The 17,932-nt window shown below is 38.4% G+C and overlaps 1 protein-coding gene across 1 annotated transcript in view; it reads right to left on the minus strand.

The window, feature by feature from the left end:
• impg2a (interphotoreceptor matrix proteoglycan 2a) overlaps positions 1-17,932 on the minus strand; it is a 46,799-nt gene that overhangs the window by 14,840 nt on the left and 14,027 nt on the right. The window contains exons 11-16 of the mRNA XM_088353148.1: positions 12,768-13,000; positions 11,745-11,755; positions 6,899-7,085; positions 3,865-4,493; positions 3,516-3,791; positions 1,325-1,544 (exon numbers count right to left, since the gene is read on the minus strand). Of these exons, the coding sequence (XP_088209274.1) occupies positions 1,325-1,544; positions 3,516-3,791; positions 3,865-4,493; positions 6,899-7,085; positions 11,745-11,755; positions 12,768-13,000 (1,556 nt within the window). The remainder of the gene's footprint in view (positions 1-1,324; positions 1,545-3,515; positions 3,792-3,864; positions 4,494-6,898; positions 7,086-11,744; positions 11,756-12,767; positions 13,001-17,932) is intronic.

A 17,932-nucleotide genomic window follows, 5' to 3' on the forward strand; every position in this document is an offset into this window, starting at 1 on the left:
AATATATTATTTAATTTTTTAGGGGATTGGTCATTTATAATCCTTCCAGACTAAGAAAATCAAAGCCGATACAGCAACATACCAGTCCACCAGGTCAACAATCGACAAGTTTTCAATTTTGAATAGTTCAATACTAGTTAAGGAAGAGATCATATACCTTTTTGTGGCCAAATTCAAGTACCTTTTAAGGACTTTCACAGCAAACTTTCCATTAATAGAAGAAATCTGGTGTTTATCATGTATTTTGCGGAGCCACAAATATATCTGTGACCTTCATAAAGTATCTTAAACTTGTGTGTGCATTTGATTTTTAGTCCTGAGTAAATCGCAAATATATATGGTTTTTAGACAAATCTTTTCCCATATAGATGTTGGGTAAAATGACAGTAATATGTATCGTAATTTTTTTATTTACAGGAAGTTCTTCCTATTACAATTTACCACAGGGAAACGCTAACTTTATCCTTTGCATGTCCCATAATAAACGTCCATAATTGATATGTAATCCATTTCATAGAGCACAATGGCACTTTATAGGACAATGCCATACAAACTAATACCAGCTTCCTTTGATCACAAGGGGAGAAGAAATGCAATGGCAAAGCGAAGCCACCAGAGAGCATTGTCAGCGTCATTTTTAAGCAGACTTGTTGAAAAACATGGCAACAATTTCAAGCATTTACAAGCATTTCACCCAAAGTTCCAACACTATTGAATCCTTGAAAACACAGCATTAAATTTCAGGCATTATCAAGGATTTCAAGCACCCATACAAACCCTGTTTTAGGGGATTGGTCAATCACAATCTCACCAAAATAAGAAAATGGAAACTACCGGTAATCAACAAACCAATCGACCAGGTCAGCAATGGACAACACTTGAATTGTGCTACTAGCTTAGGTCATGCGGACTTTACCAAATAAAAGGGGAGCTGAACTCTGGCCCTGAAGTCTTGACAGAATGGACCCTATGCAACAAATTAATTATTCGGTAAGATTGTAGACATGGCTTTAGCATTGTTGGGGACATAGCGCTTTTTGTAAAGTGATCATAACGTTTTTGTGGGGACAAGATAATACTTGCTTAATATTGGTGCTGACACGCACCGTCTTTGTCAAAACTAAGCCTTTGATTTTAAGTATTAGAATAATTATTTGAAAATATTTTTAACAGATTTTTACTATCAAAATATGCAGTGCTATAGAAGACCTAAGACTATTTCCACTCATTGAGATAACATTTACATTTAAGTACCTAATGATCTATTATCGCCATGTTGCCCAACGCTACTTTTACCCCAGGGTGATAGTCAAAGTCAACCAACCTGATTCAACATCCAGGGAGTATTTGTCAATTGCCAGGTTCATAGTCTGGTAAGCGGTGTTGCAGAAGTCCTCCAGAATCAAATAGACTGTTGTTGTGACGCCCTGAGCCACCGGCTTGCCGAACTTCATGCGGCTGTTGACAACAATGCTCCCGTTGCGGAAGTTCAGGATCTCCAAGTTCTCAAAGTTACTCAGGTTGGACTGGAGGTAGGGCACAAGCTTTAAGGAAAAGAAATGAGTGGGTAAGCTAAGACATAAAACACTGGAACTAACGCGTTACAAAGGAACACAGAATTTACAGTAAAAGTGTGCCGAATTTTGGTCTTTTTATTTGTAATGCCTGAAGAAAAAGGAAAATGTCTTGGACAGTACCCAGAAATTGAGAAGATCTCAGATTGGTATAGCCCAGAGACAAAATAGATATAGAGTGTCTCAGCTAAGTATTCACTTGCAAATTTTCACAATTGCTCAAGCCAAGAAATATGAAGGCTTCACTGCTTTCATAAATTGGCGTCCAGTTTTCTTCCATTTCTTTTATTATGTAATTATTACAGTTTAAGGATAGATAGATAGATAGATAGATAGATAGATAGATAGATAGATAGATAGATAGATACTTTATTCATCCCCGAAGGGAAATTCACATTTCCAGCAGCATCCCTGAGCTGAAAACAATCGAAAAACAATCGAAAATAACACGGGAGCTGCTGGAGTGGCTGCCATTCGTGACGGCGCCGGAAGAAACGATTCAATTTGAATCATGTACAAACAAACAAACCGGAGGTCGATTCTATACAAGAACATTGACCCCTCGCTACTTTGCGCTTCGTTTATCGTCGGTTCATTGTCGAGGATTTGGAATTAAATTGTCTTTATTGTGATTGATGTAAATTTACTGTTCGTTGTGGTAAACAGAGAGCACGCAGCAAATGCTACTACGGGGCAGAGTGTGTGTGTGTGTGCACGTGTGTTTGACTGTTGGCGTGACTGATAGGCTGGTGTATGCGGTCAGTGAAATGGCCGGGTGGGAGGGCACACAACTGGCCACCAAAACAAACAGCTGAGAATGGCTATAACTAATAGCTTTAGCGGCTTGTCACATTGAAAAGACATTCATCAATTAAATCAGACTCTGAGGAAAGTCAGGAGCATGCAAAGAAATGGCGATCACCAGCATGCGCTCTGTTGATTGTTATCGCATTTGGGAATCAACTGATGCGGCGCCAGGGGGAAAGAAATCGCAGTGTTGCAGGTCTGGCCCACTGCTACGGCTAGGCTCACAACTCTCACAAGCTACCCCTGCTGAGCCTGGCTAGTCACCAATGCCAGATCCATCCAGCAGCTTGCCAATTTAAAGATCCGACAGCGAGCGCTAAGCCACGCCCACCACAGTTACGGTATCCACGTATCACAAGCGGAGCAAATATCTTCCGGATTATGCAAATTTACTTCAAAAGTCAGTAGAAGAATGTTTCAATTATTATATGCAGAGTTCTATTCATGGCATAACCTTGTAAAGGTGGATGCAGAATGTTGGCGATCAATGAGGAAGTCAAAATCCCCGTACCCACTACATATAGAAATAGATTCAGATGTGAGAGATAATGGTATATAGAGGATATACAATGAGTGATTCAGTATATTAAACCAATAAAACGAGTGACGTCATTTCCATATGTTCCCTGCGAAAACTTGGAACAACTAGAAATTACACCACTCGTTGCATAAATTATATATACTATAGTGTATAAACTAGTATATATACTAGATCACAAATTGCATATCCTGTTTATCCCATAATTAACAAGTTAAACTTTATTGACGAAACGCCACCTTCGCTTGTGATGTACTTAAAGAAAGCACCAGGAAAGCGGCCGCAGTAACTAACAAACTTCCGGTTAATGTAGACCGCATTAGTTACCGTGGAAATGTATCTAATTACTAAAAAAACGCATACAATAAAGTTATCTGTTCATTTAAAACCGCTTAGATATTATCATTTATACACATTAAATACTGGGATCCACTGCGTACGCCGATCACTGACTATGAAATGACCGACGTCACATCAGACAAAGTCTGATAATAGTTGAATTACTTTTGAAATGAAGTAACAAGTATCTAACTAATTAATGTTTTTCACTAACGCGCCCAACACTGCCACTACTAAGATTTGTTTTGGAGGCATACCAGTTCCAAGAAGCGTTGCTCCAACGCTTTGTACTCGGGGGAACTCTTGTTGAAGAGATCCTCTGAGAAGATCATGTTGGTCACCCTCAGGCTAAAGAAGACCATGAGCGCTCGTCCCGGGTTGGCCGGCATGGCGATGCTGCCCTGATCAGTGCCATGCGATACGCTGAACGGGAATCCTGTGCTGCCTTCTTCAGTGTGGTTGGTCAAGCCGTACTGGAAGATGTCGTAAGAAAGGTCTTCCATGGGGGAGTCATCCTCCTCACCGTTTTGGATCTAAGGAACAACGGTCATCTCTTGTGAGTCAGCCATCCACCAGTCTTACCTCCTACTCCGCGTTCAGAATTACCTCCACGAGTGAAGGCACGACAATGCCGGGTTGGCCGTCGAAAACAGAGTTAACATCGGCCACGCGTGTGAAGGGAGATTCCTTCTCAGCTGACATGGCAGTGGGTTGGGCGGGGCTCAAAGGAAAGCTGCCTGATGGTTCAGGGTCATCCTTGTTAACTAGCAAAATGTCGCCATCCGCGATATCATCACTGCCGATTTCAGAAGCTTCTGGCGGCTCTTCCAGAGACCCTGGAGCTGAGCCTGCTCCCTCCTCAGGAGTTAGTGCTTCTGTTTCTTTTGGTTCCTCAACCAAAACATCTTCAGGAATATAGGAATTTCTTTCCTCAGCTGCTTCATTTACCAAGTTCACCTCTGTGGTTTCGCTAGCAAGGAGGTCTTCGGTGCTGACGCCATTGTCCAGATGCTCCTCTTCCAGAACAACAACATCTTGGGTGGATTCTGCCGGCAGTGTTGTATCAGGCCAGATCAGGTTGTCCAGGTTACCCGTGCCTGAGGCCTCCACCACCACAGGAACTTCAGGCAGGATAACGGCATCTTGATCCTTGGAAGGAGGAGGCTCTTGCTGGTCTTGAACTGCTGCTGTGGTCTGGACAGTGTTCTCCAAAAGAAGATTTTCCTCCATTATAGCTGAAAAAAAATACTGTATGAGATTCAGCGTGTGAGATGATGGGTAGGTCTTCACAGTGTAAGATTTGAAGCGATCATTATTAACAGCGAAACAAGAACTTTGTATGCTTGTCTACTAAACTGCAAAAAGTAAAACCATTGTGTATTATTTACCACCTCCTTGCAGTAAAAATAACTTCACTCATTGAAAAAAATTCAATGCCTATTTGAATAAAGAAATAAAATACAAGAACTATCATATAAACAAGCATTTGTAAAATACAAGACAATAGATTTGCATAACATGAGCCTTACCTAAAACTAATCTAAAAATACCAACTACAAAGACTCAAAGTGACCTTAAAGCATAACTTTTCTTAAATTGTCTAGCCTTTATCAAGGTTTTTGGGTATTTGGGTACCTGTAGCAGCAAGATGGCGGACATTTGTGTCAGCCTCACCTATGTTAAGCAAAAAAAAAAAAAAAATTCTTGACCTACCAGTATTGAAATAAAATTCTAATTTATATGACAATTCATGTATTTGTGCTCTTTATTAAAATCAATGTCTTTTCTGTCACTGTGAGTAAAAATAGTGTGATGATGAGACAAAATTGAATGCCTTTTCGCATGTCTGGTAGTTACATTTTGGTGGTCTCTCCGCCTGCAACATGAGTTCAACTCCCAATGCATACAATGTTATGCGATTTTAGCTAGCGCCATTTTGCGACTATTCAATCATTGTACTAATATTTATTTTTAGTGTATAAAATGCACACGGAAACAAAATGCGCAATGGTTAGAGTAAATACAGTTATCTCTTACTTTTCATTCCATGCGCCTTCTAGTCCTGTTCGCCTTGTCCAGTGCCTTGTAAAAGTATTGGTCTACTTTTTGACATATTGCCAAATTTTAGAATAGAATAGAATAGAATATACCTTTATTGTCATTGTTACAAAATGGGTTAACATATTGTGACAACGAAATTGGGCTTTAAACTTAAAGATAAAAAAACCCTTCATGATATTTACAAAAAATCATCTACATGTGAAACACAGTCTTGAAATGAAACCAAATGTATTCAACATTTTATATGTGCTAATAAATATAATGGTAAAAAGTAAAAGTAGTAATAATTGACCCACTTGGAGTTAATACTTTGCAGAACCTCCTTTTGCTGTGATCACAGTCACAAGCTGTTTTGTGCATGCCTCTAAATTTTGCACATCTTGAAACAAACATTTGCCCATTCTTCTTTACAAAACAGCTCACGAAGTTCCTTGAGGCTTGATAGTGATGGTTTGTGCACAAACTTTTTCAGATCTTTACACAGATACTCTATAAGATTGAGGTCTGGACTTTGGCTTGGCCTTTCTAAGACCTTTATCTTGTTAGTTTTAAACAGTTCCATTGTAGATTTTGCTCTATGTTCAGGGTCGTTATCCTGTCACAAACCTGCGCCCAATTTTCAGGTCTCTTGCAGACTCTAATAGATATTCTGCCAGAATTGACTTGTATTTGGCTCCATCCATCTTCCCATGAACTCTAACTCTGCTGAAGAAAAGCAACCCCAGAACATGATGCTGCCACCACATGTTTGCCAAAGCATGTTTTTTTTAGGGTTTTATGCAGTGTCACACTTATGCCAAACGTAACGCTTTGCATTCAGCCCAAAAAGGTCAATTCTAGTCTCATCTGACAAAGCAGTGTTCCACATGACACATGTGTCCCCCATGTGGCTTTTTGCAAACACCAAACAGGCCTTTTTAAGGAATTATTTTAGAAAGGGATTGCCACTTTTCCATAAAGGGCAGATTTATGCAGAGTACGACTTACGCAAAGATTGTTCCACCTTAGCTGTGTATGACTGCAGGTCATCCGATGTGATCATGGGTCTCTTGATTAGTCTCTGGTTAGTTTTCATAATGCAGTCTGTACCCCAGTGGCCTTTTCACAGACCTCTGAGCCCATCACGAAGCAAGTGGATTTTAATTGAGACACAATCTGTTTGTCATTGTCAGTCATTTAGGTCGACATTGGATTATTCAGAAGTCATTAGAGAGTTGAACAAACGGGGGGCAATATTTTTGCCACAAATACTTTTCTGTTTTATTGTTCTCCTTGTAAATATAAAGTAAAATGATGAGGAAATGTGGTTCCATTTCACAGTTGTATCTCACATGTTGTTGATTTTTAGAAAATGTATTCAGTTTTTTAGCTTGAAGTTTGAAACCTGAAGGTGGTAATATACCAAAAGGTTTTTTGAGGGGCCAATACATCTACTAGGCACTGTGTTTGAAAAAAATGTATGACCAAAGACTACTTTTGGAGTGTGCACCTTTTAATGCAGGTGCACCTTTTAGTGCAAACAATAAATAAGAGTAATCAAAATTACGAGTAATATGTCTCCTTGGAAATGAAGACTCACCACCGATTTCAGGTGTAGACGTCACAACCAAATCAGGAGGGGAAATTTCAACACTTTCTTCCACAACGACAATGTCGCTTTCGGATGTTTGGAGCGTGTCGTCCACTTCGGCGTTTTCTGGCAGCAACTGTTCTCGCTTGACATCGTCCATGATGTCGTCCGGAATCAGAACCTCTGCAGCTTCCTTCTGCATCGCAAATAAAGATTAATGGTTTGAAACCAACATTCAAGATCGTCGTGGGCCAGTGGCATCTCTTTCGAGTTAAGCTCTGTATTAGTGGCAGGCAAATCTTTGGAGTCCTGGGCCACATTGGATTGAAAACATTTGAATAAATATGCATACAGACACCTACGTGTTGCATTTATTTTTACTTTTACATAGAATCGTTTCATCAAATTGGGGTTGAAATGCAACAAATACGGAAAAATTATTTTTCAGGTCCCAATTTTAAGTGCTTCATTAGATATTTAGTTTTGTAGTATTATTGAAGGCCTTTTGTTGCATTTCCATAGTAGTATTTTTCTGTGTTATTTTTGAGTGTTACTGTAGTTGTTTTTCTGTAGTATTTCTGTAAAAGCATTTTGTCGTCTAGTATTACTCTATTGTTTTTTGTAGTATTTCTGTAGTGTTTTTTTTCTTTTCAGTGTAAAAGAAAAATAGTATCTTGGATCCCTGTTTTCAGGCACTAATTTTGGTTGTACAGTTTTATAGTGTTTCAGTAGTAGTATTTTTGTAGTATTATTGTAGTCTTATTTTTGTATTATTTCCAGAGTAAATTTTTTTGGAGCATCTAAGTAGTTGTATTTTTGTATTTTTCTGTGTTATTTTTTAGTATTACTGTGGTTGTTTTTTGTAGTATTTTTGTCATAGTATTTCTGTGGAAGCATTTTGTAGTATAGTATTACTGTAATGTTTTTTGTAGTATTTTTGCTTTTCAGTATAAAAGCAAAATAGCTTAGATCCATGTTTTCAAGCACAAATTTTGATATATATACTATTCTAATATTTCTGTAGTAGTATTTTAGTAGTAGTTTTGTAGTATTACTGTAGTTGTATCTTTATAGTATTTCCGTAGAGTGATTTTTGTCATTTTTCTGTAGATGTTTTTGATTATTATTGTAATTTTTTGTAATATTTCCTGTATTTGAATTTTGTATTATAGTTTTAGTATAGTAGTTTTTTCTGTAGTATTTATTTTTGGGATATAAAAAAAATAATATATTAGACCTGCATCTTCCTGTTATTCAAGCACTTATTTGATATATAGTTTTCTAGTATTTCTGTAGTCATATTTTTGTAGTATTACTGTAATGTTATCTTTGTATTATTTCTGTAGTGGATTTTTTGTAGCATTAAAGTAGTTGTATTTTTGTAGTATTTCTGTAGGAGTTTTTTTTTGGTAGCACTATTGTAGTTGTGTTTTTGTTGCATTTCTGTACAGTAGTATGATTTTCATATCATACCATGACTGTTGTGTTTTTGTAGTATGTCTGGAGTATTTTTTCTTAAAGAATAAAATGAAACATTAGATCCCCGTTTTTGGTGCTAAATTTAGTTATGTAGCATTACTGTAGTTGTATTTTGGTAGTAATTTTGTTTTATGATTTTTGTAGTGTTTTCTTAGTAATATTTTTGTAATCTTTATGTGATATGTTTATTGTATTACTGTTTTCTAGTATTTATATAGTATTTCTCGAGCAGTATTTTTGGAGTATTTGTGTATCATACTATATCTGTAGTAGTTTTGTAGAATTTCTTTAGTTTTCAAAATAATAGCAAAACAATATCCATAAATGATCTGTGTTTTTAAGCTCTAAATTAGATGTAGTTTTGTAGTAATTATGTGCTATTTTTGTGGTAGGTTTTTTTGTATAGTACACACAACGGGACAATTGTGACAAAGCATGCAGTTTTAAATATTCTAAGTACTTTATTTAGTATTATTATATTAGGACCATTTATGTTCGGCAGGCCAGAGTGAAAATCCCGCCGGGCCGTAGTATGCCCACCCTCGCTTTATATGGTCGTTTCGCTGAAAGAATCCATCGGGAAAAAAACGATGACATTTGAACTTTGCGTGTCTATTCCCGTGATGCAACTCGTTTAGACACGAAATGTCTTCACATGCTTGCAAGATGCTACACTGTTTGATAATTTATCTGCAAACTCATTAATGTGCTTGTAATACATTGGCAAGGATTGAAATGGTTGTATAAAGTACTAAATTTTAATACTGACACAATTCAGGCCTGGTGGGTGATTTGGAGAAGCTCTGCTTTTGCTATTAATTGAGATGAATGACGGAAAGCTACACTAAAGCTGTTGAGACGACGTGTCAAACAAGAGAATAAGAACCTAAGCGTACGGCTTTAGAAACACTCAAACAAAAAAAGTCATAGAGAATATAGCCGTGGGGCCCTGTGGATCCTAACTCGGATATTGCCTGACTAAATAAGGGGAGCCACGAATTGTTCAGTGTAACAAGCTTTGCCTACGACAAGTTTAATGTATAGCATGTCACTTTTCCTTTGTAGGAGAATTCCGTTTACATCACAGCTCCTTTTAGCAGCCAACAAAGCGGATCTATTTTTGTGTTCAAGCCAACGTTTATGGAACACGACGCCACTGTCGCTATAGCAATAAAATAATACTTTCCGTGGACTGTCTGAAAAAGCACCGTAATCAGGCGAATCAAGGATTCGCTTTCAGTTTTTATTTTGTAGCACTTTGGGACTTTTTTTCCCCCTTTGGACGAATTTATTACGTAAGCGTCACTTAGAGCAAGTCAAGTCAGAGGTTATTATTTGACTTGAAAATAGCAGCAGATTATTGTAACGATAAACTAATCTGCTTCATCCCTGTTAGCTGGTGAGCTGCTGCTTCAGGTTACTGTCACACGTGCACACTGTATTGGATATGTACATTCAAAAATATTAGGCCCAAGCTCAAGAGACCGAAAAGATACTTGACTTCACAATTCTGTTATCCCTCGCTGTATCTCTGCTTCAATCATTTGAATTGTCTTTATTGTCATTGAGATCAAAGTACTGTGCATTGTGTTCTGCAGCAGAAAGCACGCAGCAAATGCTATCACAGGAGCAGGGTGTGTGTGTGTGTATATATATATATATATATATATATATATATATATATATATATGAGTGTTGGGTGGGCATGACTGTGTGCGGGACCGTGATCAGCTGGTCTATGCTTTCAGTCAAACAGCCGGTGTGGGCGGGCGCACAAGTCAATGCGTCCACCCAAAACAAACTGCGAAGTATGGCGACTGTTACAGCAGCTCGTTACATTGAAGAGACATTCATCAATCAAATCAAACTCTAAAGAAAGTCAGAAGATTGCAAAGAAATGGTGAGCACTAGCAGATGCCGAGGCATCGGATTCGAAACCTTATCAGCATAAACAAAAATAAATAAGTCAATCAATCAGTTTTTCCTCTTAGCCTGGCCTCTGTACAAAATTCCCCCAAAATATTTTTTAGTGTACAAAAACAATTGTATACAGCATTTCCTTGCAACTTTGAGCTTCAATTATCTGTATATCACTGCTCCAGGGATTTCGAATTTAAATTATCTTTAATGTCATTGATATCAACATATCGATTATTGTGTTCTTAGCAGACAGCACACACAAGATGCTATCATAGGGGCAGGGTAGGGAGGGCTTTGTGCATTGGGTGGGCGTGACTGAGTGTGATAGTTTGGTGTATGATGTCAGTCAAAAAGCAGGGTACACAAGTCAATGGTTCCAAGCTAAACAATAGGGGCCAGATAGCTTTTAGCGGCTCTTCACAGTGAAAAGAAAGTCATCAATTGAATCAGAGGAAAATCAAAATACGCAAAGCGGGTGCTCTGTGGATTGTTATCGGGCCTGGGAAGGGGCTGAAGCAGCAGAAAAAAAATAGATAACAGTATTGCAGCAGGTCCAAGCTACTGCCATAGCTAGGGCTACACAACAACCCTCACAAGGAACATCTGCAGAGCCTGTATCTCCCCAACGCCAGTTCTATTACCCAGGAAACAAATTACCTGCCGTTATAACTCGTGGACAACTGCTTTATTCAGGACGGTTGTATTTTCATCATCGCGGAAATCTGGTTCAATCCGAGGATACCTGATGCTAGCATGCAGCTAACTCCAATTTGGTGTAATACTAGCAAAGACCATGTATTCAAATGCAATTCTGTGTTCTGTGTTTTCATTTGTAGATCTATAGTTATTTTGTTACAGATGTATATTCTCCATCGGTAAAGACATCATTTTTAGGTGGGTTTGACCCTTGGGGGCTTTTGGTCCCTATTAACGAAGCTAAACAAGGGATTAATGTAAAAAAAAAAAACAATAATAATATCAATCACTTTTTCCTCTTGCCCTTGCCTCAGTGCAAAATGATTGAACCCAATGAGGCCAACAACTCAGTAAGTTTCCCCACCCCGGTAATAGGGCAATACATATTTTTTCATTATACGATAACAAATTTTATGCTGTGTGTCCAAATAGGTGCACCAGTGTCGCTAATGGAAAAGTTAGATGAGTCCTTTCAAAACTAGCTTTTGCTCTAACACTCATTTTGACTTGTTACACATTGAGCGGTCAGAAAAAAAAGAATTTTGATGGCCAAGTGAGAGCTGGCTTTCTCATCACTCTCTCCAGCTTCTTAATAACGCAATTACTTGCACATTTCAAATTATTGGGAGCCAGATTGATTTTTAATGCCTGGCACATAGGAGGCACTCATGACCCTTAACTTGATAAGCATCATTGGAAAAAAGATGGAAATACGTCTAATGAGCTTAGACTGGACTAATCCTTTATTTGGACGACTCACCGAAGTTTCTCCTGCGGCGTGGATGGTTTCGGGCGTCTCAGGCACTACAAAAGAAAAGGCATCATAAGGAACAAGAGAACGGTCGAGTAGCAACATTTCATAACATTTTCAACCTTGTTTATCTTCCTGAAAACACCTGAAGAGCGGCAGTTGGTGTAATTTCAGTAAGGTTGTGAGAATTTTTTACTCAGCCTAGTAAATCTGAATATTGTCAAGATGTTTGGCATCCCCACTTCAAACAAGTAAAACTTGAAACTGGACACAAGACATCCCAGAGTTTGTTAGAAATTCAGAAAGTGAAAACTAGAGTGTTTTAAACACGATTTGGTTATTAAATCAGAGCATATCTTGTCTGCCAATGCACAAAAGAAAGGTTTAGTCTGGCTTAATAAACTATAGTACCTGGTTAAAATTCAAGGATTTATTTTAGGACTACAAGCAACTACCTGACCGTAGTTTCCTTTTGAACTGCTTTGTTCATTTACCTTAAAGGTGGTGTGTGTGAAAAATATTCTACTTGCTGACACCATCTTCTGGCTGAAATCATCATTGCAGCTCCCTTTGTTGCCTGTGCAAGTATGTGAATTCTTAGAAGGGCTCGAAGAAACTATTCCTTTATCATTTTTGTGTTGGGTTTGGTCTGGCATTTTCTTACTTTCACCATTTTCATCCTGAAACTAAAGAAAACCACAAGCACGTGTGTGATGTCACTCTTAACCACCATAGAAAAACTCCCCTGCATTTCCATTTGCCTGTCCTCTATTGCTTTGTGGTGCAATCTGCAACTAGGACGCAAACCACAGCGCAGTCAGGGTACACGGTCTCTAAATACTTGATTCCCGTTATTCGTTCATCAAATGTGGCCCTCTTTTTTTTCACCGCTCTGCAGAACGACAGCAGACGAATAAGAAACAGATGAGCAAGTAAGAATGTTTTCTCAAGTGGCCAAAGCGTGGTGTCGTCATGGGCCGAGCATCTCGGGTAACACGCTAAAGTTTGCGTTGGACAGTCAGACAGTCGGACTGTCACGATGCAGGCGCGTCTTACCGCTCTCCAGAGCGCCCTTCAGGAGGTCCTCAGTCACGAAGGTCTTGAGTTCGCTGATGGCGTAGACTAGCGTGGGGTGTTCCTTGACCTCGCGGTACGAGTTCTCTACCTGGTTGGACTGCAGGGTCAGGTAGTCCAGCTGGTCGTTGCTGATGCCCGAGTCATTTACTACCAGGGTGACGGCGTAGTCCACCACAATGCCGTCAAGCCTGAACGGACAACAGATTTTATTAGTTCCCTGAAATTTTATTTAATCCTCAGGTTTTGATGTGGAGTGTCTTCATATAGGTGTGGAGTCTTACATTGATTGTCACAATAAAATTTAATTGAAAATAAAAGCTTGAAACGATTCGATTTCGGTAATAAAGTCATGTTGACAGCTAAGAGGATTTTTCTTTCTTTAACCAAAGTTATCCAAACAAATGTTGATACATTTAAAGTTTAGTATACACTCAAAATAAGGAAAGGACATGGCAAATGGCAAATGGTCTGCATTTATATAGCGCTTTACAAGTCATTGAAGACTTCCCCTCTATCGATTTCAAACTTGCAAGGAGAACAGGAGAGCAAGCCTTCAGATAAGAAATTCCAATCTGTTCTAGATGCCCTCCCAAGCCCTCTATTTTTATTAAATCTCCTAGGTTACAAAAGCAGATTTGCCCTAAAGGGTGTGGAATTTAAAGGATAACATTATAGGCCGACAGTGACAACGATGTTACGAGTTTATAATAGTCAAAACAATGAAAAACAGAGAGGAATAATCAACTAAATAACAAATTGGCCACGTTTTCAATCTCCTTTGCAGGTGATCACCACTAAAAACGTATCTGATATTAATACAACATTCTTGAGAAATAAGTGCTATCATTACAAAGTACTGATACAAGTAATTCTAAATTCCTTGTAAAAAAGCAGAAAACAATGACTGATCAGTGTGAGGATCTATTTATCCAAATACAGCATTTTGACTTACAATGGGATAATGGTAATATCAATGTTCCACCTTTTAGTTCTTGATAATAAAATGAAAGATGAGCGTTCTTTATTTTGTCTACTATTGCTCACTGTTGTTTGCTATTTTGACTATTATGCACGGTTTATCTCATCGTCACTATTAGTTGATAATATTGCTGTTCTTTGATTCCCACACCCTTAAAGGTGGATCTGCTTTTTGTAACCTAGGAGATTTAATGAAAAGAAAAGCTGTAAGGGAGGGCTTTTAGAAAAGGTTGGACATTCCAATCGGAGGTTTGGTTTGTCTCCAGTTCTCCTTGCAAGTACATTATTTTGAATTTCTATTAAACTATAAACTGATTAGTGACCATTTCTGCTATCAAGTGCCACGGGACTATCAGTTGATTACAGAAATAATAGGTATTATATTATGAAAGAAGTTTAAAAAAATAAAAATTAGAAATTATACAGTTGTGAGAAGCTAAAATTAATTTGAATTTCAGAGTATCCAAATGATTAATGGTAAAAATACCAGTAATTGCTCAACTCATTTAATAATAAATTACTTGGTGAATAATCAATTGGAGGTGCAATGAATAAGCCATAGCATATTGTGTGAAGATCCCAGCTCATAACAGCCATTGTTACACTTTCAAAACCCTTATCTACGTACCACAATCGTTAGGCACAATTTTCATTAATCTATCACCATCGAGATCCAATTTACTTTGGCAAGTCCACCTTCCAAAAGCAAAACAGCCATTGCGGTAGACAGTATCACCTGTTACCCGAAATATACAGAAAATTATTTGCATTTTGCATAAACAAAAAGACTGTATGACGACATTGAAGTGTCTCATCACATAACTGCACATAGTCAAGGCTGTTAAAAGACTTGTTCATTGCTCAGGCGTGACAGATAGGTCAGCCTATTGACTCCCACCAGGGCGGCGTTTCAAGACAAGTCAGCACAATGATCAGTATCGTGCTAATGGAGCGGGATGTGTCCAAAGAGGCTTTACAGAAAAAATACTCATCTATCAGGCAGGGATGACGACTGGGACGTGTCTATTCTGACCTACTTTGCACACAGTGGAGACATTGACTGACTCTTACTTCTGCCTTTTTAATCGTCACAAGGTTTTGGAGACATCATAATAGAGTTTGAGGGTTTGAACGGAACGCTAACAGCTATTGTTTTGCCAACAGTATGATAAATGTACCCAATTAAAACGCAATCAAGTTTTTTTTTTATCTTTGTACAAATTTATTGAGTCGGTGAAGTCACAACTGCGAAAAATTTGGCAAAAACGTTCACTAAACAAAGCAATGTTTTCTACTGAAAATACTTGTTCTTTTACTTTGTTTGATTGTTATCATTCACATTACAATGCATTCCAGATTAACCTGGAACAGTAACTGCTGGTGTCCTTCTACAAAGCCACAGTGGAGAGCATTCTAGCATACGACATCACAATGTGGTATTCTTGAATATGGCAATAGCCAGGAAAACCATACAGAGAGCAATTAAAACAGCCCAGAAAATCATTGGCTGCTCTCTACCCAGTGTGAAGTACATTGCCTGCGCACAATATCGCAACAGAGCCAACAACATTGTAAAAGACTTCTCATCCCAGCTACCACCTTTTAGACCCGAGGTCCTGTTAAATAAGGAATAACAGGCTCAGAGAAAGTTTCTTCCCCAGGGCCAACACAATGCTAAAGAAGCACGCAAAACTGTAAAAAATGTAAATCCTGCCAGATGTAATGAAATCTGGGTGTTTATCAACTTGTTTGAGAATTGTGTTGCTTCTAAATGTTATTGCACTATTGTTACAATGCACCATCATTAGAAAAGAAATCGCACTTACAACTTAGGCAAGTCTTCAAGCACTACCTTGTAAATATTTTTGACTAATATTCCTGACATTCTTTCCTCATTTTTCTCTTTTAAGTCTTTATTACGTGTCTATCTTGTTTATCTTGGAGTGCCTGTATAATCTATTGCAATAATATTAACTTTGTTGTTACACAAATCTCATCTCATCTCTCATCTCATTAGCTGCACCGCTTATCCTCAGTAGGGTCGCGGGGGTGCTGGAGCCCATCCCAGCAATCATCGGGCAGTGGGCAGGGGACACCCTGAACTGGTTGCCAGCCAATCGCAGGGCACACAGGGACAGACAACTCACTCGCACGTTCACACCTAAGGACAATTTAGACCAGCCAATCCACCTGAAATGCATGTCTTTGGAATGTGGGAGGAAACTGGAGTGCCCGGAGGAAACCCACGCAAGCACGGGGAGAACATACAAACTCCGCACAGGAAGTCCGGTAGCTGGATTTGAACCCACGCAGGAGGTTCCCGAGATGTAAATTTAAGTAAAAGAAATACAAAACTCAAGCTCTTTGATGTTAAAAAATACTGAAAATAATGTTCTACTTCCTCTAAAATTTCAGATCAGCTGCTGCATTTGAAGAATGTGGAAAGTCGAGGAAGATTGGGCAATATTTCCGTTTCAAGATGTGCAAAACTAATAGAGACATATCCAGAAAGACTAGTGGCTGTGATTGCAGCAAAAGGTGGTTGTAAAAAATAGTAACTCAAAAGGGGCCAGTATTTTTCCAACCCCTACTTTTCTATTCTTAGCACAATATACATAGTTGAATACATTTGGTTTCAATTCAAGATTATGTCTCACATGTTGTTGATTATTAGGCAATACTTTTGTTTTTTTATCAAGTTTGAAGCCTGAAAGATGACAATATGTCAAAAAAGTATTTTGGGGGGGTCAATACTTTTGCAAGGCACTATATGTAAAAATTAAGTTAAAGTATAAAACGGTGGCAATAAAGAAAAGAAAAAACGACAAATCGTAACATTTTAAAAAGCAGAAAGGAGAGTGTTTATCATCTTGAAACATTATTTTTAGGTTATTTCCTTGAAAGAAAATATTGTTCGTTAAAAAAATGGACCACATAGTGATAAAATTCGTGATTATTAAGGGAAGCGTATTTAAACTAGTTAAATCGGATGTCGAACTTAGTTTGGCTTTTTGTTCTTAGGCAGGCCAGATCAGTCAACAGTGTCGCCTCCAAATTTTCAGGTTTGTTTCTCAGTATTATGCTTTAATGTACATTAGCAACCTACCCTACATATCATGAACACCAAAAACAAGGGATACTTTATAAACACAAGGCAATTATTCACAGTAAATGGGAAATAAAGATTTTCATGTTTGGCATTGAATGTTTTAACATGTTTATTTTAACAGTAGAGTGAACGCAGTGTTACAGCTGAACCAACTCACTATTGCCCTCTAAAGGTGGTTTGAGAGCATTCTCCATTCGGGCCTCGGTGCTTGGGAATGTGCTGCCTGCTAAAATCTGATCTGCAACTTCAGATTAATTGTTTCAATCTAGGCTTAAAACCCACTTACCGTAAAATACGGACAATAGCGCGCACCTATTACACTTTTAAACATTAAACCTGCGTCTGCCTTGACACATATATTCCACGTGTCTCATTCCAACATTCACTACCTGGGCGCCCCTGGCAGCCGTTAGAAAAAATGCATAAATTAGCCGCGTAATTGCATAAACTGCAAGGTGGAAAGCTTGGGAAAAAAGTCGCAACTAATAGCAGTGTGCGAAACACAAAGTTACCGGACACCAGGGCAGACCACTCTGAAAAGTTGCCTGCCCAGCCATAAAGTTGCCTGCCCCATTTTTCACAACTTGAAACACAACAAGACGACTAATCGTACAAAACCCATTGTTGCAAAGTATTAAGGATTGATTATCAGCATATATAACAGAACAACACTTTAAATTTAAGTTTATTATAAATCTACTTATATCATTCATCTCATGTATATGATAACGCTGTTTTCCATCTGCCATCAGTATGTACCTGTATTTACTCATCTTCATTCATGCAATGTTAGCGTTGCATCGTCTGCTAGAAGCCATGTGAACTCCTCTTTCCACGATGCTTTTAATGTACGTTTACGTTTTGTAGCGTCACATATTTTGTTAGCTTCTTTTGAATCTTTCTTCCTGGGCTGAGGTTTTGGCTTGATTCCTAACCACCTATCCATTTTTCTTGTGTTCTCTGTGCGTCTACTTTGGAAAATGATATGCAAATGCACAACCTTATAACGCTCGGGAAAGTCCGGCAGCACGAA

This window comes from Urocampus carinirostris, chromosome 14, assembly GCF_059441175.1.
Source record: "Urocampus carinirostris isolate Australia breed hairy pipefish chromosome 14, RoL_Ucar_1.0, whole genome shotgun sequence".
NCBI classification, from domain to species: domain Eukaryota; kingdom Metazoa; phylum Chordata; class Actinopteri; order Syngnathiformes; family Syngnathidae; genus Urocampus; species Urocampus carinirostris.